Source organism: Gracilinanus agilis, chromosome 1 (assembly GCF_016433145.1).
Source record: "Gracilinanus agilis isolate LMUSP501 chromosome 1, AgileGrace, whole genome shotgun sequence".
Classification (NCBI taxonomy): Eukaryota; Metazoa; Chordata; class Mammalia; order Didelphimorphia; family Didelphidae; genus Gracilinanus; species Gracilinanus agilis.
This window is the reverse complement of record NC_058130.1, coordinates 366,730,164-366,757,806: the sequence shown is the minus strand read 5'-3', so window position 1 is coordinate 366,757,806 and position 27,643 is coordinate 366,730,164. Positions and strand designations below refer to the sequence as shown.

General features: G+C 35.8%; 1 protein-coding gene across 1 annotated transcript in view; it reads left to right on the top strand.

Annotated features, from left to right (window-relative positions):
- The window catches only part of ITGA2 (integrin subunit alpha 2), a 141,914-nt gene that overhangs the window by 69,818 nt on the left and 44,453 nt on the right, over positions 1-27,643 (top strand). The window contains exons 8-16 of the mRNA XM_044657746.1: positions 5,326-5,476; positions 7,434-7,599; positions 11,161-11,237; positions 13,481-13,619; positions 17,338-17,483; positions 18,182-18,325; positions 20,820-21,023; positions 21,901-22,037; positions 25,378-25,517. Coding sequence (XP_044513681.1) covers positions 5,326-5,476; positions 7,434-7,599; positions 11,161-11,237; positions 13,481-13,619; positions 17,338-17,483; positions 18,182-18,325; positions 20,820-21,023; positions 21,901-22,037; positions 25,378-25,517 — 1,304 coding nt within the window. The remainder of the gene's footprint in view (positions 1-5,325; positions 5,477-7,433; positions 7,600-11,160; positions 11,238-13,480; positions 13,620-17,337; positions 17,484-18,181; positions 18,326-20,819; positions 21,024-21,900; positions 22,038-25,377; positions 25,518-27,643) is intronic.

The window sequence follows — 27,643 nt, the reverse complement described above, 5'->3', positions numbered from 1 at the left end:
ATGCCTTGCCACCTCCATCTAGTGATGTTCTTTAGCTTTATCAGGAAATCTACTTCCTCCCCTCCCCTCCCCCCAACTTCTTGTTCAGTCCCCTTCTCCTGATCCATTATCTCCTTAGCTTTATTCACTTCCCTGACCTGTTTGGACCCACATTATCTGTCATTTCAGTGACACTTTCAATCACCCTTAAGAGTTCTTCAGTTCCTAAGTCCCATCCTATGTAATGTTCCTTAATCAATTATCCTCATTTTCTCCTCCACTGTTTCATTTTCCACTCTTTCAAGGTTACCCTTCTTTATTCCCTTCAAAAGTTTGAAATTACTGTCCTTATTTTTACCTTCTTCCTTTTATAACCAAACTTCTGGGGAAAAGTTATCCCCATTGATTTATCCCATTTCTCTGGTACCTAGTTACTCTTTACCTGTTGAAACAAAATCCTTTTTTGGGGTACAACTTTCAGGCCCAAGGCTAAATTGTATAGGAAACTACATTCTTGAATGAAACCAATAACCTCCCAATCACTAAATTCAGAGATATTTTCAAACTCATTGTCCTTCTTGATTTCTCTATAGCAGTGAACATTATTGAGGATCTTCTTGAAATAATAGCTTATAGTTATGTCATTTTTTTTCACAGAAACTCTTAAGTTTTTGTTTGTTTTATGGCCTAAGTATTCCCATGTTATAGGTGAGCAAACTGCAGCTTAGGTTGGGAAAATTACTTGGGTACAGTCACATAGCTAGTAAGTACTGAAAATGGGACTTAAATCTAGGTACTCAAACTATAGTACTCCTTCATCTTTCTCAGTGGATACAATTCTGGCCATGTATTCTAGAAGACCTGAGTTCAAATCTGGCCTCAGATTCTTTCTATCTCTGTGATATTGGGAAAGTTCCCTAATCTCCGTCTGCTCAGTTTCCTCAATTATAAAATGGGGATAATAATAACTCCTACCTTCCACGGTTGTTCTAAGCATCAAATAAAGTACTTAGCAAAGTGCCCAACACATAGTGATTATAATTCACCACCACCACTTCTTTTCCCTTGGATTCCTTGAGATTGGACTTTGTTGGTTTTCCTCTTCTGTTGTTCATTCATCCAGCCAAGTTCAACTCTTTGTAGCTACAAGCACCATAACACACACACCCTTCTATCCTCCACTGCCTCCCAAAGTCTGTCGGAACTCATCTTCATTGCTTCCATGACATTATCCATCTCACCCTCTACTGTCTCTTCTCCTTTTGCCTTCATTCTTTCCCAGCATCATCAGCATCTTTTCCAATGAGCTTTGTCTTCTCATTATGTGGCCAAAGTAGTTAAGCTTCAATTTCAGTATTTGTCCTTCCAATGAATAGTCTCAATTAATTTCTTTAAGGATTAATTGATTCAATATCCTTGCTGTCCAAGGGATGCTCACAAATATTCTCTAGTACCACAATTCAAATGTGTTGATTCTGTGGGACTCAGCTTTTCTCATGAAGTCCAGCTCTCACAGCCATACATTACCAGTGGATTTTTTCCCCCTTTTATCTATCTGACAACACCTCTGTCTCCTTTTCTAGAAATAAAATACCCCCTATCCCCACAAAAAAAGTAGAAGTAATAATGTTTAGAATCAGTAGCATATGGACTAGAGCTCATGGCACCATGTATCTCTGCTGATTGAGAGACGAGGCCATCTGTCCCTCAGGAAGCAGAAACAGGTATCTTTGGGCATCTCTCTCTGTCCACCCAGATGAGGAGTCCCTGAGTGTCCATGGGCCATATTCTCCCTTATCCTTGCTTTCTTAGGTCACTGACAATACCTTCTAGTTTGCTTACGTAACCCCTACTACAATAGAATGACAGTAAATATTCTATATTGTGACAGATTGATCTCATACTGTCTACAGTGGCCATTTCCAGGGCCAGATGACTAGGCTAAGTTTAGATGAATGAGCTATCACCAATCACAACCCAGATTGAGCAAAAAATATACCTCCCCTTCCCCTATTCTCCTTGCCTAGATTTTACAATCAGGAAAAATATGATTGTTTTTACCTTTGTTACAAATATTTATTATCGTGACTCAAAAGAGAAACCATTTTTGGAATGTATGTGAGTGAAGTTTGGTGTAAAAATTAATGTTGTAGAAAATGGAATGCCATAGTTTTGTGGCTACATACACCAAAATACATTCCTAAATTTATGAAGGGAATTGGAAACTAATAGAAAATACATGCATTGCACACATGGACTCTACATCCGGAGCTAAAAAGTTTAGAGGTATATGTAAAATGTGTTCAAAAAAGAGTTCTTTGCATTAAGAATAATGATGTGAAATTTAATTGGGCCTGGAGTCAGGAAGACCAGGGTTCAAATTCTCCCTCAGAAACTTACTAGCTATGTGAACCTGGGCAAGTCACTTAACCTGTTTGCTTCAGTTTCCTCAATTAATTATAATAAGATAATAATAGAACCTACCTCTCAAGTATTGGGAGGATCAAGTGAAATATTTATAAAAGCACTTAGCATAGTATCTGGCACATATTAGGACATCAATAAATGTTTGTTCCCTTCCCCTTCCTCTTTTCACAAGTTGGCCCCTCTTCTGCCTTACTAATTCCCACATACTCTGTGATCCACTGGCACTGACCTCCTTGCTGTTCCCTGAACAAGTACCTCCATCTATTGATGCTGGCTAGACAAATTCATGGGCTTTTCCCCATGCCTAAAATGCCCATCCTCACATCTGTCTCCTGGTTTCCCTGGCTTCTCTCATGTCCCTCCCAGGTAAAACCGTATCTTCTAGAAGCCTTTTCTGATCCCTCTTATGCTGCTGCCTTCTCTCTGTTGATTATTTCCAACTTACCTGGTGTTTATTTTATTCCTACAGAGTTGTTTTTACATTATTTCTCCCATTAGACTGTGAACCCCTTGAGAGATACATTCTGACTTTAGCTCCTTAGTCCTATTTATCCTCAAATGAAAAGACTTCACAGTAATTTCCTTCAGATCTGTGCTTTCCTTTCTCCTTTTGTCTGTGTACTTAGACTATCTAAAAAAACTTGTAGGGAAATTGCCTTAGAGTAAAAAAAGACCTGCATTCAAATCTTCCCTTTTGCTTGGATTTAACTGAGAAATCCTGAGTGTGTCTTAATCTCTCAGTGCCCCAGCAATCTCTCTAAGATCTAAAGCTTTTTAAAGATCAGTTACAGATGTTTATTCATAGAAGGAATTTCCACACCAGGCAGTTTCATGCTTTCTGAGTAGGTACAACCATTCATGCCCTTTATTTAAAAATGCTTCCTGGGCATCTCCTATTTATAATTTTCCTAGGAACCATATGTAATATAACATGAATGAGATATAGTACATGTTTTCAAGAAACTCACAATTGAACTATTTCAATTAAAAAAATATTAGTCAACTATTCAGCAAATATTAATGACACAGTTACTATGTGCCAGATTCTGTGCTGAGCACTGGAGATATAAAAAACATGCAATAACAGTCCCTGCTCTAAAGGATCTCACATTCTCATATGGGAGAGAATGTACACATAAATTGCTACATACAAGATATATACAGAATAGATGGAGAGAATAGCTGTAGGGGGGAAGGCACTCTACAGTATGGAGACCAGAAAGTCCTCCTAGGGAAGGTAATGATTGATCTGAATTTTGAGGAAGTTAGAGATTCTCACAGGACTAACTTATTTAGCCACCATGGCTCTAAGCAAGTTACTTATCAGCTGCATTCCTCTGGCACCTCTCTATGGCTCTCAGCCCCAGAGGAATCAATAGTGAAAGGAAATCCTACAAGGGGAGTTTCCTATGCTAATGAAATTACAGGTCCACTCCAAAACCAAACAATGCATCTTGTAAAGCCTTCTGATAAACATGTAGAGATGAAACCCTGGTTTCTATTATAACTGGGCTTACATTCCAGAAGGAAATAATAAAACCTATGATACAAGATATATTCCAGAGTAAAAATTCTTTGCCAATTTTGCAAAATAAAATTTCTGGAGGATGATAAAGACTTCATTATTAAATATTTCTTGAAGAGATTAATCATTTTAGAGAATAGTTATGAAATATCATTGAATTTTTTGTGGGATGTTTTTCCTACCATAGCCAATTGCATTTGTAAGAAGGATGCTTTTAATAAGATGAAGGTCCAGTTTAGAAGAATGGCTAAGAATAGTTTGGTACACTTCCAAATTTCATTAATTTGATTTCTCTCTATGTTCATTGATACAAATCAGCCTTATCTAGGACCAAAATAATTATAATAGTGCCATACTGATTCTTACCTATCTTTAGATTGAAATTCTTCACATCAGTTTGCATTGTTCCCTTTTGAACAAAGTAATTTTAGGTGAAAAAAGGAAAGTCATATCTTATGTTGAAGTGACTTTATTAAACTGGTTTTTATTAGCTTTAAATTGGTGACAGGTTCCATATGTGAAATCTAAAGAGATTTCTCTTCATCATCCTTTAAATTCATTTAGTAACAGGAATACAAAGAGCACTACATAAATCTGAGAGTTTGTCATATTCCTCTGGAATTCTGATGTTCTATTTAATCTTTATCTTCTCCAAGAATGTATTTGTCAAGATGTAGGTTATCAGAGACATGATTTTTCTAATCAATGAGTAGATAAATTCCTGAAAAATCTTTAATATGTGTGGCCTTTACCTAGGCATTGAGTGTAAAACTAAATATTTCTTAGATTTTTAAAAACTAATTATACTTAAGAAGATAATTCTAAGGACTCGTGCAAAAAAGTGATTTTTTTTAGCTTGTTACATGAGTATAAATTAATTTATTGGCATCTGTGAAAGATTTTTATAACTATAAATGTTACCACTTGATAAATTGGTGAGTATAAATGATAATTTTTTAAATGATAATTCACATTTGCATAGAACTTGAAAGTTTGCAAAGTGCTTATGTCATGAGATAGGTAGTACAAGTGTTATGTTCATTTTACAGATGTGGAAACTGAGACTCAGAGAGTTTAATCTGTCCATTGTCAAACAGCTAATGTCAAAGGCAGATCTGAACCCAGGTTTTCTGATTCCTAAGCCTCCTAAGAAATTCATTGTACCATACTTTTTAGGAAAATCAATAGCATAAAAAGAATCTACTTTTTCATTTTTCTCTATATACTGACAGAAAATGTGGACACATAGTAGTGTTCTTGGCATTTAAGAAAGAAAAAGTCATGCTTCAAGAAGCTTGTGTGATAAGAATCCAATAACATATTCATAATTAAATTTGAGGATTACATATTGGGTCTCTTTTTTGTGTAAATTTTTCACATCTTGACTGTTACAGACAATTTGCTTATTCTGAAGCTTCTGGTGGACGGCCTAGTGCTACCAAAGTTATGGTGGTCGTGACTGATGGTGAATCTCATGATGGCTCATTTTTGAAAGAAGTTATTGGTCAATGCAATGATGACAACATTCTTAGATTTGGCATAGCAGTAAGTAACTTTTTTTTAATGTCATATCCAACTCTGAAATTTTGTGATTCCCCTTCAGTTTTGAAGGATCATTGAACATTGTAGTTGATTATTACTATTTTTTAAATAACCAATATTTCAACATGCTTGTTCAACAGGATCTACAAAGTTTCATTCAAAAGTCTTTGTAATCCATTGGCATTAAATAAGCACCTTCACAGACCTTCCCATTCACAAGTTTTCACCTTCAGTGTGGTAGGCTTAGACTTTCTTCACATTCTTCCTTAAAAATACTACAGTAATGCTCCTTAAAGAAGACTGCTATATGCAGTCATGAAGTCCATTTTCATGTTGGTTATTTGAAGCTTGGAATCTATTTTTCCTTAGGAACAATGGTAGTATAGAAAGGTATATTCTCAGGCCATGTCACAAAAACCTGGTTCATCCATAATGCAACAGAAATAAAATACTAAGAGAACCGAACCATATCTCTTAATATTGTTCCTATGGGAATATATGTATTTGGCATCCTTTCCTTTCCTTGTACCAACAGAGCTTCAATGAAAGCATGAGGGAGGCTGCCCAGGATAAAATAAAGTGAAAGCAGGGCTTTGATGAAGAAAGGGATTGGTGAGGGCTGTAGCAATTAGAAATGAGTGTAAGCTTTAATAATTTTTAAGTCAAGTATTTGAAGTAAGGGATCACCGAGAAATTCAGTCAATGTATAAGTCAATAACCCAAAATAACTATAAGATATTGTTATTCAGTCATTTTTCAGTCATATCTAACTCTTTGAGGGATTTTCTTGGCAGAGATACTAGAGTGGTTTGCCAATTCTTTCTCCAGGTCATTTTATAGATCAGGAAACCGAGGCCAACAGAGTGAAATGACTTTCCAGGATCACACAGCTAATAAGTGTCTAAGAACACATTTGAACTCCAGAAGATGAGTCTTCTCGACTCCAGGCCCAGCACTCTAGCCACTGTCACCTAGCTGCCTTGTAATTGTAAGGTAGTTAAATACAAAGTGATGAAATATGGAAAATACTAACAGCTTTAGGGATCAGGAAAGGTATCTTGTAGGCAATAGTAGTCGAGGTGTGTCCTGAAGATAGTAAGATTCTATGAGGCAAAAAGATATGGAAAGTGCATTATAGCCATGAGAGACAGCCATTTCAAAGGCTTAGGGACGAAAGAGAGAGTGTCATGTGTTTATATTGCTTATAAACCACTTTGGAAGAGTTTGGAGTGAGGAAAAAGGGGACAAGACACTATTGGGTTTATGCTTGTTTATGTGACTATGGATATGGAAGATAGATATGCCAAGTTAAGTCTAATTTTTTTTTTCATTTCATTCAGTGACATATGGTTCATCCTTTTACCCTAGTTTTACTTTATGTTTTCATATTTGGTAATTATATGAGTGCTTTGAATATTTTAATGTCCATTTTGGTAAAGGACCATGAGACTTTACTTAGTTTAAAAGCATCCATTTATTTGGTTTACGATTGTGTACAAATAAATGGTCTTCTCTTTGCCTTGTTTTCCAAATTTGCAAAGTGGGGGTAATATTTCTTGCCCTTTACCTACTATTTCTCTTCTGAGAACTAATGTGTGTAAAGTGCCTCAAACCTTTCAAGTAAAGAAGAAGTCATAGTTACTTAATAAACGACAAATTGCTCTATTCATTCTGTGTTTTGAGAGTCAAGAGCTCTCTTATTTAACATGTGAAAGCACAAATGGTAAAACCAAAAAGCAATTGCTCATCATGCCCAAGTGCCTTAACAAGATATCTTTGCTCTTTCCTAAGTTACATTGCTGTCAACAGAGCAGAGGTGAACAGGAACCAGGGATGTAGTTTGATTCACTTAGCTTTTCAGGAATGTCCACAAATTTCATAGGTTATCCTAGATTTTCTTAGAGGAAAATTGGAATTCAGAGATCACAACTTTTTGTTTTTCCCTCATACTCTTATTTAGGTCCTTGGATACTTAAACAGAAATGCACTTGACACAAAAAATTTGATAAAAGAAATCAAAGCAATTGCTAGTACTCCAACAGAAAGATATTTTTTTAATGTTTCTGATGAAGATGCACTCTTGGAAAAGGCTGGGACTTTAGGAGAGCGTATTTTCAGCATTGAAGGTATGGTTAAACTTCTAATTTTCTTATTAGTAAAGTTTCATTATTAAGCATATCCATTCTGTTAAAGTTTCAGGCAATGAAGACATTCAAATCAATCATAATTTAGAGCATGACCTGAGCTTCTTTTCTATGGTTAATTTCTAGGCCCCTAGTGCAAATGAAATCCACATAATTTCTTGCTCTTAATTTCATATTTATCTACAGTTAATTCTAAATACTGAAATATTAATGAAAATAATAATAGTTAACATTTTGGCACAAAGTGCTTTTCATGTGTTATCTCACTCGATACTCACAAAAGAACCATATAAAGTAAGTGTTATTATTATCCTTACTTTAAACATAAAGAAGCTGAGTCATTTGCCCAAAGTCATACAGCTGATCACCACTCTAACCACTATGCCATCTGACTTTCTATAAAAAGAAACTTACTTCTGTCTCCCAGAAGACTTCTGAGTTGTTTTTCCTTTACCTCAAACTGATATGTGATATTAATATTTACTAAGCCACTGTTAGGAAGATAAGTTGTTTGAGATGATGGAAGGGAGAATCAAAAGAAAAATTTCAAAGATATGTAGAAGTGATTTAGGGATTATTTGCATTTCTGGGCTTTCTCTGACACTATTTTCTCCTCTCTACCATAAATTTACATGATTAAGAATTTATTAGACCTTTACACTATAAGTTGTCACCTATTCTCAACAATATACTTTATTAAAGAGTTTGACATATTTTAGATAAGATATTTTACCATATCATGAATTGTGATAAGGTATATGACAAGAGCAAATTGTTTTAGAACAGGATTCAAGGACTTAATTTTTTCTAATGCTACTTTCTCCTCTCTATAAAATCTTTAAGAAACTGATCTATCAGTCAAGGGTATATTTAATGAAAATAGGAGAAGAGAATAGGCAGGTTTTCACATACAATTTCTTAATGCACACCACATATTTACTACTATACAATCGATTAAAGGATGTAGACAATATAAAATTCTGTTTTATTGGCCATTGATTATAACAAAGCATTTGACTTGGTAGGGCATAATGTGTTGTTTAAAGCTCTTCTCTTACCAGGCGTGCCCTATATTTATTTTAAGATTCCTTAATACTTGCAACCATAGAGGTAAATTCATATAAATGATCACTTGATTGAGACATAAAACAGAGGGACATTTGTTCTCCAATGATGTTCATCTTTGATTCAGAAAAGGTCCTGAGTAGAGTCTAGAGGAAAGAGGGATACCTTGTAAGTAGTGAATTCCTTCATGGGTTCCTGTTTGAAGAAGTTATACTGATTATATCAAGTCCCAGAATACTATACAGTCTCTTTTAACAAACTTGAAAACAACTTATGAGAGTTGACCAACAGTCCACATAGGAAAAACTAAATAGATAAAGAATGATTTTTGTCCAGATTATGAGATGTAGGCAGATGATCAGACCACTAAATCCAGCAGAACATAAATTTTGGATAAGCCTTGTAGAATGACAGTAAACTGAGCCCAGAATTGGACACATTTATCAAAATATAAATCTTGGACAAGCTTGAACAAGCTTGATAACATTTGGGATATTCTTTGACATTTTCAATGATCCCAAGTTGCTCCCTGAAATAGTTGTCCATATTTTAAATATTTGTAGTCTCTCAAGGAAAGTGAATCTTATTTAATACTACATAATCTAAATTGTGGATGATCCAAAGATTAATTTACTAAGGTTATTTAAGTAATAAGAAATGTACGATAGACATGATTAGAGTGCAACAATTTACTAGTAATGTATACAAGAAATAGCCTAAATTGGATTTCTAAAAAATACTATATTTGGTGAGATTAAGGAATAACATGCTAACATGAATAAAAATTACTCTTGGAGACTTTGTACTAATTATAAGTATTTATTAGTAAAGAAAAAGCAAGAGAGAAATAAGGTTTCCAGCCTTTCTAACTTAAAAACGTCCGCAGCTGAGTTATTTCTGCTCTCTCAGATCTTAGGTTCTCCATGAACCCTGGAACATTTCACAAATGGGACCAGGGGCCCCAGCTGACCAAATGGTTGGGCCAGAGTCCAAGAGACTCAGTTCCCAGATTTCCAGCCCTGCTTGGTCCCTGCTGGGCAGCTTTCTAGAGATGACTTACATAGATAAGCACCTAGATGACTGAGATAGAGAACTCTTTTCACAAGCCCAAAAGAAAGTCAGAGAGAGAGAAAGAGAGCCTCTTTAAGAGCTACCTCTTCAAGCTCAGTCTAAACCCTCCCCCAGGATTCTTCAATTAGCCCAGCATTTCATCTCAGTCACTTTATGTAACACCCTCTGACAACCGTGACTTGGGATGGTCAGGAATCTCACCTGCCACCTGGCAAATTAAGACACTCATGACTCTGAGACTTTTGTGGCTAAAGGCTTTTGGGATCTGATGGTCTTCTAGATATTTAAGGATTCTCTAACATGCTGAATCAAGAGAACATGGACAGGAGTTGCAAAGGATGAGAATCTGTGGGTGGGTTTCAGTCTTCACTTTTAAGGCAAATAGCCACATAGATGAACTCATGAATCAATTTAAGTCTATTTCCAAAGTTTAGTTGATCAAGATAGATGAAAAGCCAGACCACTGTATTATTAATGATATCTTGTTGGTAGACTTGAGACATTTCTGAATTGGTGAGAGGGTCATGAATTTGTATCCTGATTTCTAATGTTTAAACCCAAGTACCTATGAGCTGTTTATAGAGTTGTAAATAAAGATACTAGTGCCCCAAACTTATGTAAAGGATATCCTAAAAGTCCTAGAGTAGTTTTAAACTTTAATAATTTATTAAATTAAACTTATTAATACATATTTAACAATTTTTTTCTAAGCCCTTACATTCTGTCTTAGTAACAACTGTAAGACAGAAGAGCAAGGCCTATGGGATAAGTGACTTGCCCAGTTCTATCCATTGTGCTACTTCATTGCCTCATATTTACCATTATTCTAAAACTTAAAATTTTGGTTTTTCCATCCAGATACTAAAATGATGAATGACAAAAATCATGACTTTTTTTCTTTATCTTTCTTGAGTTCCCCTTGAAGCCATCTAGAACTTCATGCTTGACCTAAGAAACTTAGCAATGCTGAAACAATATTCATGACCCTCCAAAAATATTTTGGAATTCAAAGATTTTTTCTTTCTTCTCTTCTAATAGAGAATTTCAATGATATTGATGATCTAAAAGTCTATACATTTTTTGTGCTTTTGGTGAGCACAAAACTTAAGAGAGGTAGTATGACTTAATGAAGAGGTAGTTTGGAGTCAAGAAACCCTGGGTTTAAGTCTTGTCCTTGACTCATATTTGCCACGTGTTCTTGAATGAGTTGTTCATTCTCTGAGTACTTCAGACAATTCTCTAGAAATATATTTTACAGACCAGTTGCTAATTTGCATTGATGAAAGGAATTTTCACACCTTAAGTTCTTTACCCTAATGTAATTACTGATAATCACATTTCTCCTCCTATTATAGCTTATGTTGAAAATTGATGACATAAGGATCATTAAAAATATTAATTTCCCAGGTACTGTTCAAGGAGGTGATAACTTTCAGATGGAAATGTCACAAGTGGGGTTCAGTGCAGATTACTCTTCTGAAAATGTAAGTGTATTAGAAGATCTCTATCATAAAACTCTTCTCTTTCATTTTCGGGGTTTGGGGTCAACTTTATCATTCTAATAATGGCTATACCAAACTATAGTGAAGGAGGGGATCCTGCTTTCTAGATTTGTTGTTTTTGGTTCATTTTGGTCATTGTCTGACTCTTTGTGACTCCATTTGGGGTTTTCTTGGCAAAGATACTGGAGAGTTTGGCCATTTCCTTCTCCTGGTCATTTTACAGATGAGGAAATTAAGACAAACAGGGTTAAAAAACTTATCTTGGGTCACAGTAAATGTCTGAGGCTGGATTTGAGCTCAGGTCTGCCTGACTCCAAGTCCAACATCTCTTTAATCAGCTTGCTCTGTCACCACCTATTAAATGTGGAATATGACAATAACTTTTCCTTCTCCGTTCCATTGCAAAGACTTTCTGTAAAAAAAAAATAAGGTTATATATGTGGAAATATTTTGAGCATCTGAGAGCATACATGTTATATTCATTCAAAAAATTGGAATTGGAATTTCCCATGAGTCATTGGAAAATAATTAATTAATCATTGAAAATGCATTAAAAATATAAAGTTCAGCTATCCCTGTCAACTTCTGAGGCTCCAGTGTTTTTCTAGGTAGAAAGCAAAAATGATTTTGAAAGAGTCAAGAATCAAAAATACATTGAAACATGTTCAGGCCAGAAGTGTTATAGAGCCCAGAGCATCCCAGCTGTTCCTTTCTCTTCCCTCAGTTCTTTCTCAATATTTCATCCTTATAAGTATATGATGTCTTCCTTAGACAAACCTTTGAAAGAGCTCAGCAAGATAGCCATCATTGCCCCTATTTAGGTCTTGGTACTACAGTATATGGCTAGGAAATTGTCACTATTTTTTGGCTTGTTCACATTTTATCTGTTCTAGACTTAGATGGGACTGGAGGGAGGGGAAGTGAGAAATGGGAAAATAACAGGAGCTACTATCTATGTCTTGAAACACTTACAAAGGAGCTTATCACTGGGGTCAAAATAACAGTTTTTCTCTCTGATGGAAGCATGGACCAACAATTCTATAAATTCATCAAATCCTATTATCCTTTTACTCTCACTTATTCTCTTAGAATACTATTGGATTTCCAAGTTATTAGTTTATTTGAGTTAACTTGAATTTGGGAGCCAAAATATTTATTCAAGATTTCATGTTTATTTTTAAGATTAAAAACAGAGATGCTAACTTTAAAATATAGTACATAATACAGTACATAAAGGACAGTACATAATGGCTTCTCCATTTATTGATTCATGGTTTGGAATATTGTCAGTAAGAATGTGACAACCTAAGTACTCTCCTAATAATCCATGATATTCTACTTCTGTATTTAGTAGGTAGAGTGTCACAGACATTTACTGTGACCCTAGATAAGTGTTACTTTGGTGGCTTCATTTAATAAAATTATGCTGGGGAGTCGAGGTATTGACATGATAGTAGGATCAAATAACAGTTGGGAAAAAATGGGAGCAACTAGGTGACTTAGTGGATAGAGAGCTAGGCCTAGAGTTAGGAGGACCTAGGTTCAAATCTGGCCTTGGACCCCCAGAAATATGGCTGCTCATTTCTACCCATAACACTGGGCAAGTCACTTAGCCACAATTGCTTAGCCCTTCTGCCTTGGAATCAATACTTAGCATAGAAAGAAAGAAAAAAAAAATAAAGGAAGGAAGGAAGAAGCAAGCAAGCAAGCTCATTCTGGAGAAATAGTAAGAACATCATACCTTTGCCTTCTTTGCCAACTATACTTTCTTTCCTGAGGTTGTCTCAGAAAATGTTTTTGTTTTTATTTTTTGGAGTACTTGAGATCTAAGACTTAACCTCTCAGCCTTTCCACCCACCTTGTTCATGGGGATTCTGTATTTCCAGAATTCTGTCTTCCTTGGGAATGTTGGTGAATAGAGGGAGTGTCCTATTAGGAAATAGTACATTATTGTGGTGAGATTTACTAGGTATGACTGTTCCCTAAAACTTATTCACATATATTAAAAGCTTCATATATCTTGGTTTTCCTTTTAAAAGAATGCTTGGGCTTGTTTTCCAACACAAATGCTACAAAGGGATTCCACTGGATATGTAACCATGTCCATATGAGAGATGTTTTTACTTTAAATATTTTCTTTTGAATTTAAACATAGTTTAGTTTAATGATTCACCCAGCCTGGGTTTTATAAGTGAACTTTATTATTAATCTTCCTTTTTTTAAAGGGTGTTCTGACACTGGGTGCAGTTGGGGCATATGCCTGGAGTGGAACACTTGTCCAGCAGACACCCCATGGATATTCCATCTTCCCTAGACAAGCCTTTGAAAAAGTTCTGCAAGATAGAAATCACAGCTCATATTTAGGTAAGGCATAGTGTTATCTGGCCCCAGAAAATCTAAAAGTTTCATGAAATTGTTTTCTTTTTTACTCTTTTCTTAACCAATTCACCTCCTAACTGTTCCATCATTATGACTTACTGTTACATGCAAATTTCCCATATTAACTCAATGATCCACCTAATAACAGTCTCCAATGATGTGTCAACTGGTTTGGTTTTTTTTTTATTATTCATTGGGTTTATCTCTGCATTTTTGTGCTGATTTCTAACAGTTTGGCATTTTAACATAAGATTATAAATAATTTGAAGGAAGCTGATATATTGGTTGGGAGGGATTTAATCCCTTTGAAGCCTAGCCAGAAGACTCCTTCCACAAAGGAGTCCACCAGACTCTTTGACAAGTCTTTCCCAAGGTGGGACTATGAAAGATCTGCCTAGTAATGAGGTTAATTTGACTTACTCAAGGTCACCCACAGGAATGAGCTATAGCCTGCTTTCACTTTTTCAGAATCAGATTGTTCAACTTTCAGGGTCAGCTTTTTCACCTCACAGAGTTACTATAAAAGAGGACTTACTTTATTTTTTGTTGCTTAGCTAAACTTAAGAAAATATTAATGATTCAGATTAAAGTTAAGATATATTGCACAATCCCCCACCCAGTTGTTAAGCATTTACCACTATACTCCTCTCTTGTTCTATAATGGTTGCTTGAGCTCAGCAGTTCAGTAGAAGGCTCAGGGAAGGAGGTCATCCCTAGACTGGAGGCCTGGTGACTGGAGGCTAATTATAATAATCATAATGGACATTTTTATATTACTTTAGACTTTGCAAAGTGCTTTACATCCATTGATTTGAATCTCACAACACCCCTGTTTAAACACAATGAGTCTGTAGGAAAAATTGAACCCATTTCCTCCACGCTATCAGGCTGCACCTCACTATGACATAATAGAATAGCATTTTGGGACCTCCAAATTTGCAAGAGCTGCTAATATATTAGGATCATTATATTAGGATCATGACCTGTTGCCTCCCAAGGTAGAAAAAATCATCCTTGCCAAAGGTTAGAGGGGGTAGCGTTCATATGCAGGTATCCCTTCCAAATTAGGACTTTCCCCATCACAGTTTCAGTATTTCAAAACTTGGCATAAGAAATTAAATGGGAATTTTGAGAGAGTTTTTACGCAAAAGACACATGAAAGTCGGCAGATGACACAGGAAAAAGTTGGGAAACTCAGCAATGCATAAAATTTGTGCCTATTATTGTATAATATCAAAATATTTTATCTTTTAATACCATAAATATATATAATTTCTTTTACTCTAAACACCCCTTAAAAAAAGAAGAAAATCATACTTCTCTAGTATGAAGGGGGAAGACAAAAATTTTATGCAGATTTTCCAGATCATGGGGTGCCATACCCCTAAGTCCTCACAATATAGAAGGGATGCCTATACTGTTATGAAATTCTTGGACTTTTTGCCTCCATGAATGTTCATATTGGATAACCTGAGGTGGCAAGACCTACCATTGTCTTTTATTGTGTTTATTTATACCCATATATCACCCATCTTTTTCTGTGGCCTTAGCCAGAAGTTTCTAACATAAGTGCTGAAAAATAGCCAGTCAATCCATCTTTCTAACCAAATGGCTCCATTGGTCTTTACCAATGAGTGTGTTCTTGGTACCCTGAGTCGAGAAAAATTCTGACAGACTGTCTTGACAGCATCCTACTACATAGTACAACCGTCCTTATGGTCAGATGATGAATGCTTCCAAACCCATTAGAGCTACCATTTCTTGATTGTCATCTGGCAAGCATTTAGTTCCCCAAGATGTTTTAGTTGGTTTCCTTTAGCCTATTTACATGTACCCATTTGGATTATTGTGATAAAATTTTTACCTTTTAGAAAGGTATTTAGTGTATTTCTTCATATTGTAAGTTTTCATTGTGAACAAATCCTCACCTAGACTTTATTCTTTTCCTAGTAATACAGTGTTTAGCACAAATTGCCCTTAGGAAGTTAGTCATAATTTTGGATACTTAAAATGTATGTGCTATGTGCATCATTCCCCAGGTCTCAATAAAATCTTGTTTCCTTAAAAGAATTTACCTTTTATTTTTCTTTTGTTTTCTTTAAAAATGTATCTTTAAATCAAAGCCATTTCAGAGGCATATGGACCTAGAGTTAGGAGGCTCATGGGGCATTACTCAGGGGGCCTCTAGTTTAACGATCTCATTTTACAAATAAAAAAATGGGAGTAGGAAGATTTTGGGACTGCTTGCCAGTAAGTTCCAGAAGTAAGATTTGAACCAGCTTCTCTGACTCAAGAGACAATATTATTTCCACTATTCCATGCACTTTCCTGACCTCTTGGGTTTTTTGTTTGTTTGTTTTTTAGTTTTTCAAAATGCCATTTGAAGAACAGTTTCTTTTATAAATGCATTCCCTTTCAATTTCTGATATTCCTCTTTTTTTTGGCATTTAGGTCAGTACATGGAGGTCGAATATGATTTGCTTCTCTTTCAGATATCTGACAATTCTAAGCATCTTTAATTGTTTGTTGTAAAATCATGTTTAAACTTTTGGTCATGTGGGAATTCTAGTCAGAGTGCCAGTTAGAGGAAACTCCATCATATTCATTACACTAAAAAAAAAACACAACAATGGAAATCTCCAGGAGATATCAGGTTGTTTCTAATGGAGTTCCTTACTTTCAGCACTATGAATTCCTGGCACAGGAAGTGCCAGGAATCAGTCTATACAGACACCATTCCAGGCAGATGGATACAAAAATCTTTTATCCTTTTGCTTCTCCTCTCTCACCACCTGAAAACTTTTCTAATATCTCATGGATTGGGGTGGAGATTTCATTTTAAGTTCATTCAATTTGACTTCAGGCCTTTTTGCTTCAGGTTAAGTCAATCTCAAAGAATTTAAAGGCTGGAAGACATTTCCAGAAGTCACTGCTTGTTAGTTTTAGCTATGAAACCCACTTGTAGGCAAATGATGCCTCCATTATACAAGCAAGGCTTATTGATGAACTTCTCTAGGGACACACATCAGCCTAAAAGTGCCAGTTTAGGGAAGGGAGGAATATGTTATATTTGGGGAAATAACATGAGAGTGTGGAGTTTATCATGTAAGAATGAAAGCAAGTTCTGACATTTTTTTTAAAAAAACTGTCATTAGAATGTTAGAGGAAGAAGAACCAAGTGACCATTGAAAGAGCAAAGACTTCTGGGAAAGGAACCCTGACCAGGGGCTTTTGGGAGGAAGAAGCCAGAGTGGGAGATAGTTGAAAATCTGGCTCTGTGATGCTCAAAAGTGGCCTTTGGGGTTTCCCTGATTTATAAAGAAGAACTGCTTTTCCTGAGACATCATATTTCCTGTGTTTCACTTATGCCATCTACAGTGCCAACAGAGTTTGGGGGTTTCTGGACTTCTTTTGGGGGAGCCATTCCCTGAACCCCAGTTGCCATGGGCTTTGCTCAGCAGTACCCCTCCTAGATTTACACCAACCATAGCTTTCAGGAATAATGTCAATGCAAACATTGTAACTATTAGACTATTAATCTTATGAAATATTAATATAAATAAAATAATAAAATATATACTATGTTAATCATAGGATCTTACATTTAGACCTGGAATGTATCTCAGAGGCTGATCCTCTAGCCCACTGCTCCCATATGATTGCTCAATTCATTGAGTATTTGCCTCTGTCTTTAATTTCCTAGGATATTCTGTTGCAGTTATTTCTACTGGTAAAAGTGTCCATTTTGTTGCTGGTGCTCCCCGAGCAAATTATACTGGCCAAGTAGTGGTGTATAATATTAACGATGATGGAAATGTCACAATCATTCAGTCTCACAGAGGTGATCAGGTAAGTCCCATTATTTTGACTGGTGATCTAAGTCCATGGTCCTCAGGCCTCACAGACTCATGTCGATACATAAGCCATATGACAGCAGCAGGCATACTACCTAGGTCATATCCCACATTGAAAGAGGGCTTTGCCAGGTCATGGGATCATATTACCTTCTTAAGGCTCACTGATTCCAACCTCCTCGTTTTCCATATTAAGAAATTGAGTCCCAGAGAGGCTAGCGAACTTGCCCATAATCACACAGTGAGTAAATGCCTGAAGTGAAGTTGGAAAGCAGGGCATCCTGACTTCCAGTACCATTCTCTCATCACTATACAACATTGCTTCTCAGGAAGTTAGAATGAGAAGAAGGACTTCATGAAAGTATTTTTTGCAAAGTATATGTCTTCTAGAAGTATAAGAATTGGGTTATTTGTTAAAACCTAAAGTACCCCACTTTTCTATATGGGGAGTTATCCAAGTATAAGCTGTCATACTTCTAAATACGATAAATTTGGATATGATAGAAATAAAGTCTACTTATACCTTACAGATAATACATTACCTTTCCACCACTCTGATGCTTATTAGCAGGGATATAGTGCATGCAGAGCCAGGACTTAAGAGGTGCTTGACTGAGGCAGTGTCTCAATCCACAGATGAGTAATAGTAGCATGTGAAGGTCAGAATCTTAATTTCAGTGTGTCTCATTCCAGATTGGCTCCTACTTTGGCAGTGTGGTGTGTTCAGTTGACGTAAATAGAGATACAGTTACAGATGTGCTTTTGGTGGGGGCACCAATGTTCATGAATGACCTAAAGAAAGAGGAAGGAAAGGTCTACCTCTTCACAATCACAAAGGTAAAGCCATAGACAAAATAATTATATTCAGTTCCGTATAGCAATGTTAAAAGAAAGTACTGGGAAAGATCTTCAGCTACTTAATGGTAATTGTTTGGTTTATGTTTTATTCATTTCATAGAATGTAGCTATAAAATATATTTTTAAAACTCAAACAATTCAGTTTTGCTCTTAGCCTTATGGCCCGTGCCTAGCTTAGTGGCATTTCCCTAAAAGCGGGACATACTGCTGCAAGTGTTGCAGCAGCAGCAGTCTCTGATTTGTTTTTCCTTAATTCTTGCTTTTACTTTATCAACATATTCCAGTGAAGAATAGTTGCATCAGACATTTTGGAAATTTTTATATTAACCCAGATGTATTCTGCATTAGTTTTTCAGGAAATTCCATTTCTTGGTGTAAGAGTTAGTTATATGTCCAGCTCTCAGGACTTCCAATACTAGCACATAAAATTCGGTAATGTGTGCTACATCCCTGAAAAACCGTGGATGCTATATTCTGGGGTTGAATTCTGGTTTTTTTGCATGCATGTGGTGATCCCTGATTGACTAAAACAGTGGGTGGGTATTAAGTGTAGCCCCCTCAAAAAATTAAGGAGAACAGGTTCACTGGTGACCTAGAAAATTAGTTGGATATGGGAGGGGAAAGGAAGGGAGTGGAAGAGAATCTGAAATCTGTTTAGTGAAGGATGCAGTTTATTTTTTGTGAGTCCCTGAATTGATTCCTAGAAAAATGGCTAGTCGTGTAATTTTAAGTAGTTTGTTAAAGTTAATAGAAATGACCATATTTGCATTAAATTATATTATTCCAGGGACTTTATACTCAGTCAAGAATAGTATATAGCAAGTTAGATGCAGAGAAATGCTATCTGTTTCTTGGAATTTTCACAAAATAACAAAATTTCAGAAAGGAGAATTCTGCATCAAAAAATTTCACATTCTTGTTTCCTAGCATGTCAAAGGAGAATCCTATTACTTGATACTTAATCAGAGGTCAATAATGAATTAATGAGAGAGTGAGACAGAGACAAAGAGATCTCAACATTAGTCAAACTTTAACTGTTCTACAAAGTTTTGAACCATTTTTCAAGCTTGTCACAAAATGAGAAGACAACCAATATCTTTCATAAGATCTGTGTGTATGTGTGCAGTTTAATTTGACAAACAAATGGATGTCTATATTTTGAGAGGCATAATGGCATAGTGGGGAAGTAACTGACCTTGGAGCCAGGGAGTGCTGGCTACTAGTCTTGTGACTATTGAACATGTTTCTTAATTTCTCAGTACCCAAGGCAGTTACCTAAATTATGGAGGAGATGCTGATCTGCATTTGGAGGGAATTTTCATACAGAAACCCCCTCCACTCCACTTTGCTCCTCACCCCACCACACATACATAGGTCTGTACTAATGATCAAAGGTTTGGAGCATTGAGAAAAAAAGTATAAATTCCTTGAATGTAAAGAATAGAATAGAAAGGATTAAAGATTTCAAGTTTTGAGGAGTCATCTTTCCCAAAGGCTGTCAACAAAGAAACTCTTTCAAAACTTCTGGATCACAGAAAGTTCTTCAAACAGCCCTAAAAGTAAAGAATCTATAAAATGTAAGTTTCTTGATTTATAGGAAATTTGGGACAGGATTACTTTATAATCTAAAAAGAAATAATACTGAAAGTAGATGTCATTTTCAGAAACTGGACTGTTTAAGAGGGAAAAGATTAACTACATTAACCTGCCCTACTTCTATTTCCCAATTTTGTAAGTCAGTTTTACTTATATTTTATTATAAAGTAAGATAATTGAGTAGGCAGTTAAGTGGAGAAGTGAATAGGAGTGCTGGGCCTGGTGTGAGAAAGGCTCATCTTCTTGAGTTCAAATCTGGCCTCAGATGCTTATTAGTGGTATAAACCTGGGCTTAACCCTTAACTTACCTGTTTCCCTCTGTTTCCTGATCTGTAAAATGAGCCAGAAAAGGAAATGACAAACCACTCTGGTATCTTTGCCAAGTAAAACACAAATGGAGTCACAAAGAGTCTGACACAACTGAACAATAGTCCAACCTGACTGAATAACAAAGATAATTCAAGGAATAAAAATGAACACAAATTCCTGTTGCCTATTGACTCAATACTTAAGGTGCCCTATGGAAGATGTAGAATGTCAGATTTACTAAGAAAGTTGGACAACAGCTGTTCTTTTCTTGTTTGTTTTTTTTTAAAGGACAGTGCAATAACTTCTCAGTACTTGTAAACAGTCTGTTCTAAGTTGCCTAATAGACAAACATAAGGAAAATAAGGTTTAGTTTGTAAACATATGAATGAGTTGTGTTTTTACCTAAAGGAAATATTGGTACTTAGAGTATAGTTTTTACTACCAAAGTTTTAATGATGTTTTAAAATTTTATGTTTTGGAATTTGTTTTGAAAGTTCTTACCAATGGATTTCTAAAACATGGCCAACAAGACTTATCATAATCAGCTGTCCTCTCCTCTTCCCTAAAGGGAATTTTGAATCAACACCGACTCCTTGAAGGCCCTCTAGGTTTGGAAAATGCCCGGTTTGGCTCTGCAATTGCTGCTCTATCAGACATTAATTTGGATGGCTTTAATGATGTTATTGTGGGCTCACCCCTAGAAAATGAGAATGCTGGAGCTGTTTACATTTACAATGGACATCAAAGGACTATACGAACAAAATATTCTCAGGTAATTCTTGCCACAATTACATCTCTGTTCATTTTAAAATTTATGAGTTAATATTAAAAACTCTGATTCTTTAGTGGAAAGCTAATTGCTAAGGATATATAAAGATTAGGCAAGAGTCTACTGGGAACTGAAATTAATGAATTTGTTTGAATTTGAGTATTATGCTGCAGGGAACTAAAGCGTCTTATGAAAAATCCATCTTTCTTTTTCTTTTTTTAAAAAAATTCTTAACTTTACAAAACCAATAAAATAGGCATTTCACATATACATACTACAACAGAAAAAGATTTTACATGATCCCAAAGATCTCTGTATTATATACAACTTTTTAAAACCTTTTAAAGTAGATAATAAATTCAAGCTGGCTTTCAAAACTGTCTTGCTTGCTTTGCTTCTTTCTGATCTTGGTTCTTTTCACTTAAAAGAACATGCATCAATTTTTTTCTTTTTGTATTTTTTTGTTTTCCTTTTCCTTTCTTTTTCCTCTTTCTCCCTTCTTTCCTATCTTTCCTTTATTTTTCTTTCTCTTTCTTCTTTTCTTCATTATCTCTCCTTGCTTTCTCACATATCCACTTCCTATTTGGAAAAAAAAACACAAAGCAGAGCAAAGACTTTATAACACATATGAATAATCAAGCAAAACAAATGCTCATATTGGCATTGTCCAAAAAAATGTGCCTTATTCTAGATCTTGAGTCCATTACTTCTCTGTCAAGATATGGGGCAGATGAAAGGTCAGACTTTTCTTCTCAGTAACAGAAGCAGCTGATTCTCACAGAGTGAAAATACAAAAAGAGCTAAAATTTATATGATGCTTTAAGGTTTGCAAAGCACTTTACAAATTTTATCTTCTAATATCCAATGTGCTCATTTCCAGAAAATCTTCGGGTCAGATCCTGCTTTTAGGAATCAACTCCAGTATTTTGGAAGAGCATTAGATGGCTATGAAGATCTGAATGGAGATTCAATCACTGACATATCCATCGGTGCCTTTGGACAAGTGGTTCAACTCTGGTGAGTCAGTGAAAAATTTTACTACCATTGGAGCAAAGAAGTTTCCTCTTTTCCCTTTTCACCAAGTGAAAATAATTTGAATTGACTGAATGAATGTAAAGTTCTTGAAAGTTGGGACTCTTATTTTTTCTTTGTATCTATGGAACCTAAAAGGTGTTGTGTTACAACGTGTAGAGAACTGGTCTCAGAACCAGGAGCAGCTGTATTTAGACCCTACATTTGATGCATACTGACTGTGTGACCCTAAGCAAATTACTAATCTTCTCAGTGTTCTGTAAGAATTTAAATGGCAAATAAGGTTGAGCCATCTTCATAAAGGGAATTATGTCACTAGGCAATACCTTCACTGGTGAAATCATGAGTCTGGTCCTTATCCAAAGTGTCTGACACATAGTAGGTACTTAATAAATGCTTAGAGACTGCTTTATTATAAGGGATAGTGTGATCAATTTTTGGTTTCTAAGGTTTATGCAGGGTAAAAAAATTAGATTGCCCCTTTTCAAGATGGCAATAGGAAAACAGGAAATGTAGGAAGCAGCTTAGTGGATAGAGCATTAGGCTTGGAGTCAAGGAAATCTGAATTCAAATCCAATCTCCCATACTAACTAAGTGGGTCACCTTGGGCAAGTCACTTAATCTCTGTTTGCCTTAATCCACCAAAAAAGGAAATGGCAAATCATTCCAGTATCTTTGCCAAAAAAACTCCATGGAAAGGATGGTCCATAACTTCACTAATTAGACGCAACTTAACAAATGAACAACAAACAAAAAAAGAGGAAAATAAAGCAACCTTGATATAAACATCAGAAGTTGCATTTTTTAATTTCTTGGCAAATAATAGAAACAGATTTGAGAAGTCTAAGCCCTCTGCAATGACAGACAAGTTTATATTGAGTTGCAAGTGTTAAAACTGAACTATTATAGAGACTTTGGTTTTAAACAGTATTCTAAATTATCTCTGTTACCTTATCCTTTAGTTTACTGAATGGAAGTTCCATTATAATACTTCACAATTTTATAATACAGCAGTATATGATTTATAAAAATTCTATATGTAGTGGATAGTACAAGTAAAGCCTGGAGTCAGAAAGACAAATTCAAATCTTGCCTGATACTGGCTGTGTGATCTAGTAACAACCTCTCAGCCTCAGTTTCCTTATCTCTAAAATGAGAATAATAATAGCATCTACCTTAGGGGATTGTTGTGAGGATCATATGAGATAACATTTCTAAAGCACTTTTCCAAATTAAATGTGCTTTCTATTTTTGTTATCTTCATTTTACTGATGAAGAAACTAAACTTCTGGTGATGGGCCTAACCCAAGTTCATAGAGTTGGTACCAGGCAGGGCTAGAATTTGAATGTAAATCCAATCTTCTTTCTACCATACCATGCAATGAAAGCTTTTACATTGAGAGTATGTAAAATCTAGCCAGTGTGAGCAGATTTATCTTCCAGTGGAATGATGGGGGTATTCATTCTTCCAGTTTTCATATACAAATGGCTTTTATTTCATTTGACTTGACCTTGAAACTGGCCTCTGCAGCAGTTGTGGGGCTGGAGAACAATAGGAGAAATTCAAGTGTTATATGATTCAGAAGCCAGAAATACACACTGGACTAGATTGTCTCCATAAGGCAAATGAGGGAATAAATGAAGTCAGACAGAAGCAGAGAGCTGGAAGGAACAAAGTCCCGAGGAGAATCTGGCTCAGTCTTTCTATTTGTCACAGTTGAAAAAGACCTTGTAAATGATGACTTGGGTCCAAGAAGTTTAAACACTGGAAAATGTTATGCCCCTGGTGCCGTATATAACATTACTCTTAGTGCTTGACATTAGTAAAGCTATTCTACTTCAGCTTTGAGAGAATTAAATGGATTTTGGAAATGAGAGTATCAAATTCATCTTTTATAGAAATTATTCTTGAAAAATATTTGGTGGCTTTTAAAAATAGAGACAATTTGATGGACTACCTTAATAAAAAGGTATCACATTCTCTTGAAAGACAGCAGATACAGCAAATCAATAGCCAAGTAAGTGTTTTATAGCCAAGTAAGTGTTCTCTTCTTAGTAGATGAAGGACTTAATTCATCAAAGCCACCATTGCTCAGTAATATTTCTGAGATCCTCTTCGAAATGGCTTTCAGTGCCTGAGGCTCATTCTTTTGAATGTCTCCAGTGGTGATCAATATTCAGCCTTCCTGGTTGACATTGATTACTTTGATTTTTGTAAATAGCCAAGAGTTCAAATCTGCCTTCAGATACTTAGTAGCTATGTGACCCATGTCAATCACTTGACCCCATTTACCTTAAAAAAAAAAAAAGGTAGTGTCTGCTTTTCTTGTGTGACTCATAAACCATCTCTTGCTCACTGAATGTTTGAGTCAAAAGAGTGACAGATGAATAAATTAAGGTCTAGCCCAGGAGTAAAGGGGTTGCCCAGTGTCAAATAGCTAGTAAGTGGCAGAGCTGGGATTTCAACCTAGATCTCCTGATACTAAGATTAAAGTTCTTATTGGATTTCTCTCTACTCCAAGCTAGGCTTCATAACATGAAGCCTCTTTGACACCAATTCGTTAAAAAACAGGAGCTCCTAAAAATGCTTTGGCCTTTGACAATACAGTAAGAATGTGTGTGCTTGGGGCAGCTAGGTGGCTCAGTGGATTGAGAGCCAGACCTAGAGATGAGATGTCAAGTTCAAATCTGGCCACATTTCCTAGCTGTGTGACCCTGGGCAAGTCATTTATCCCCAATTGTCTAGTCCTTACCACTCTTCTGCTTTGGAACCAATATACAATATTGATTCTAAGACAGAAGGCAAGGGTTTAAAAAAAAAGAATTTTTGTGCTGACTCCCTCAGTGATATTGAAAAGGACTTTCATTTGGATAATTAAATTTTATAATAGTGCCAAATTAAACTTTATAATAGTGCCATAGTACTTTATAGTACCAACCAAAGCTTAGTCACTTTGGTTAATACATAGGATTGAGGCTTATTTATATGCATAGATACTCATCTAGTACCCATGCCACCTAATTTGTGATTTTTTATGTAGTTGATTTCTTATGCAAAAAAGGGTATATTTTGGCAGGCTATAAAGAAACTGACCTGGAACTTGGAAGCCTCGAGTTCCAATCTCTCCCATCATTAAGTGTCACTATGCATGCCCATTTTATTGATGAGGAAACTGAGGCTCAGAGAGGTTAAATGGCTTGCCTAAGGTCACCTAGCTAATGAGTAACAGTGCCAGAACTTGAACCTAGGCTAACTTCCCCAGTCCGCTTGTTCTTTTTGCTGTATCAGCAATAACATCAATCTGGATTTGTTTATATATTTCAGGTCACAAAGTATTGCTGATGTCTCCGTAGAAGCTTCATTTACCCCCGATAAGATTAATTTAGTAAACAAGAATGCTGAAATAACCTTCAAATTATGTTTCAGTGCAAAATTCAGACCTACTACACAAAACAATCAAGTGGGTAAGCAAACTCAAAATGATTTTTAAAAAATATATTTGAATAAATCTATTAACAATAATTAAATAACACTTTTTGATTGAAGACCAAACTAAAAAAATCTGGCTGTTGGTGTATTTACTCTTCCAGCTGTTTTGTAGTGCCTGAAAAATAGAGGTTAGTAGAACAACAGCAGCTTGGGATCAGCATCCCCAGATAGCAATCAGGTGATGCCTTTTAGGTAAAAGTTGTCCTTCTCTACACAGACATTATCAGGTATGACCTTTGGAGTCACAAGGTTATCCCTAGTAATAGGCTCCATGATTACGCTAAGCATAGAACTTTCCCTGAAGAATTAGATCTGGACAGGGCAACTGGGACATCAGCCAATCCATGAATCAATCCATAAAAATTTATTAATAGGGGGTTACTAGGTGGCCCAGTGAATTGAGAGGCCTCCTGTCTCTGGATTGAAAACTGGATTAAAACTAGCCTCAGATACTTTCTAGCCGTGTGACCCTGGGCAAATCACTTACCACTCATTGCCTAGCCTTTATTGCTCTTCTGCCTTAGAACAAAGACATAGTGTTGATTCTAAGACAGAAGGTAAGGGTTTTACAAAAATTATTAATATTCTACAATGTGTCAGATACTATGGTGGGGACAGAGTGATGAAAATTAAATAATCCCTGACCTCAAAGAGACAAGTCTTTTACCGAATTGTTACTAAATTATAAACTCCTTGACAACAAGAACAGTTTCCTATTTATCTTTCTACTACTCTCAGCATCTAGCTCATGTGTCTTACACATACATGATAGGTGGATGAGGATCTGTGTGAATTCCTATCCTTTTCCTCCAAATTGATTTATTTACTGTCTATGATGTATTTACCAAGTCCTAGGGTGTTGGCTGAGGTTTACAGAGATTAAGAGACTTGTCCAATGTCATATAGCTGATGTAAGGTGAATCCAGTTCTTCTGATTCAAAGCCCCTCATTTTGTCCATAGTTGACACTTACTCAGTGTTTAAAGGAACATTTGAATGTTGAGTACCTACTAAATGATAGCTGCTAAGGGAGGAAGGGGGCAGGGGAAGAGAATTATAAAACATAACATTCCCCTCATATTAATAATGAAGAAACAATTAGAATAATTTTAGTATGTAAAGTTAATACATAAAATAGAAAGGTAGCATAACATAGTACGCATACAACTGGCTTAAGTTTTTAACTCTTTCCTTCTCTGTGTACCTGCTGTCCAGAAATATGGTGGTAAATGTTTAACAACTAACTTTCTGAAAATGGCATGGCATGCTTTTAAGTTTAGCCTGCATTATTAAAATGTTTCCATTTTGTTCTAATGCTAGACACCTAACAAAATGATAAATCAAGCCATGATTTTATGGCACTTATCATTTTCCAAGGTTGTAAATGCTCATGCTGAAATTTTAAAGATAGACTGGTGAAAGCCAGTATCAACTGGCACCAGTGCACCCCGGCTGCTTTGTGGCCTTAGTCAAGTCCCTTAACCTTTCAATGCCCCAGGCAACTCTCTTAGATTTTAACTTGAAGAACAAGTACTAGTCTGTACAGGTAGAGGAAGATTCCTCACTGAGAGTTACCAACATCAAAGAAATCACAGGTTTAGACAAGAATAAAATAAAATTGTACTAAATTGCATTGTATAGACTAAAGGGACTATAAAATACAGAAAAGGGAGAGATCGCTATCTCAGCTAGAATAAGTTGACATAATGTAATGGGCAAAATGAGTTGAGGGGAGAGTAGAAGGCATGTGATCCACTCACATTCCAGTAGGGAATCATCACTTCCTTCTACCCACCCCAGCCTTCAAGGACAGGAATCATGATGTAATGGAAAGAATATTGGATTAAGTGTCAGTAGAGCTAATTTGGAACCTCAATTCACACTACTTGTGTGACCTCGAGGCCATATCATCTCCCTTAACTAGAATCATAGACTTCTGATCTATACAATGAAGGGGTTGGATTTAGATGTCTCAACCCAAGTACCACTTTCCACATGAAGCTCCTGTTCCATTTTAGTTGCTAACCCCTACTTTCAAAGTCATGTTATATCAATTTCATATTTGAACCTGTATTTGAACATGTTGCTTCCTCTGATAGAAT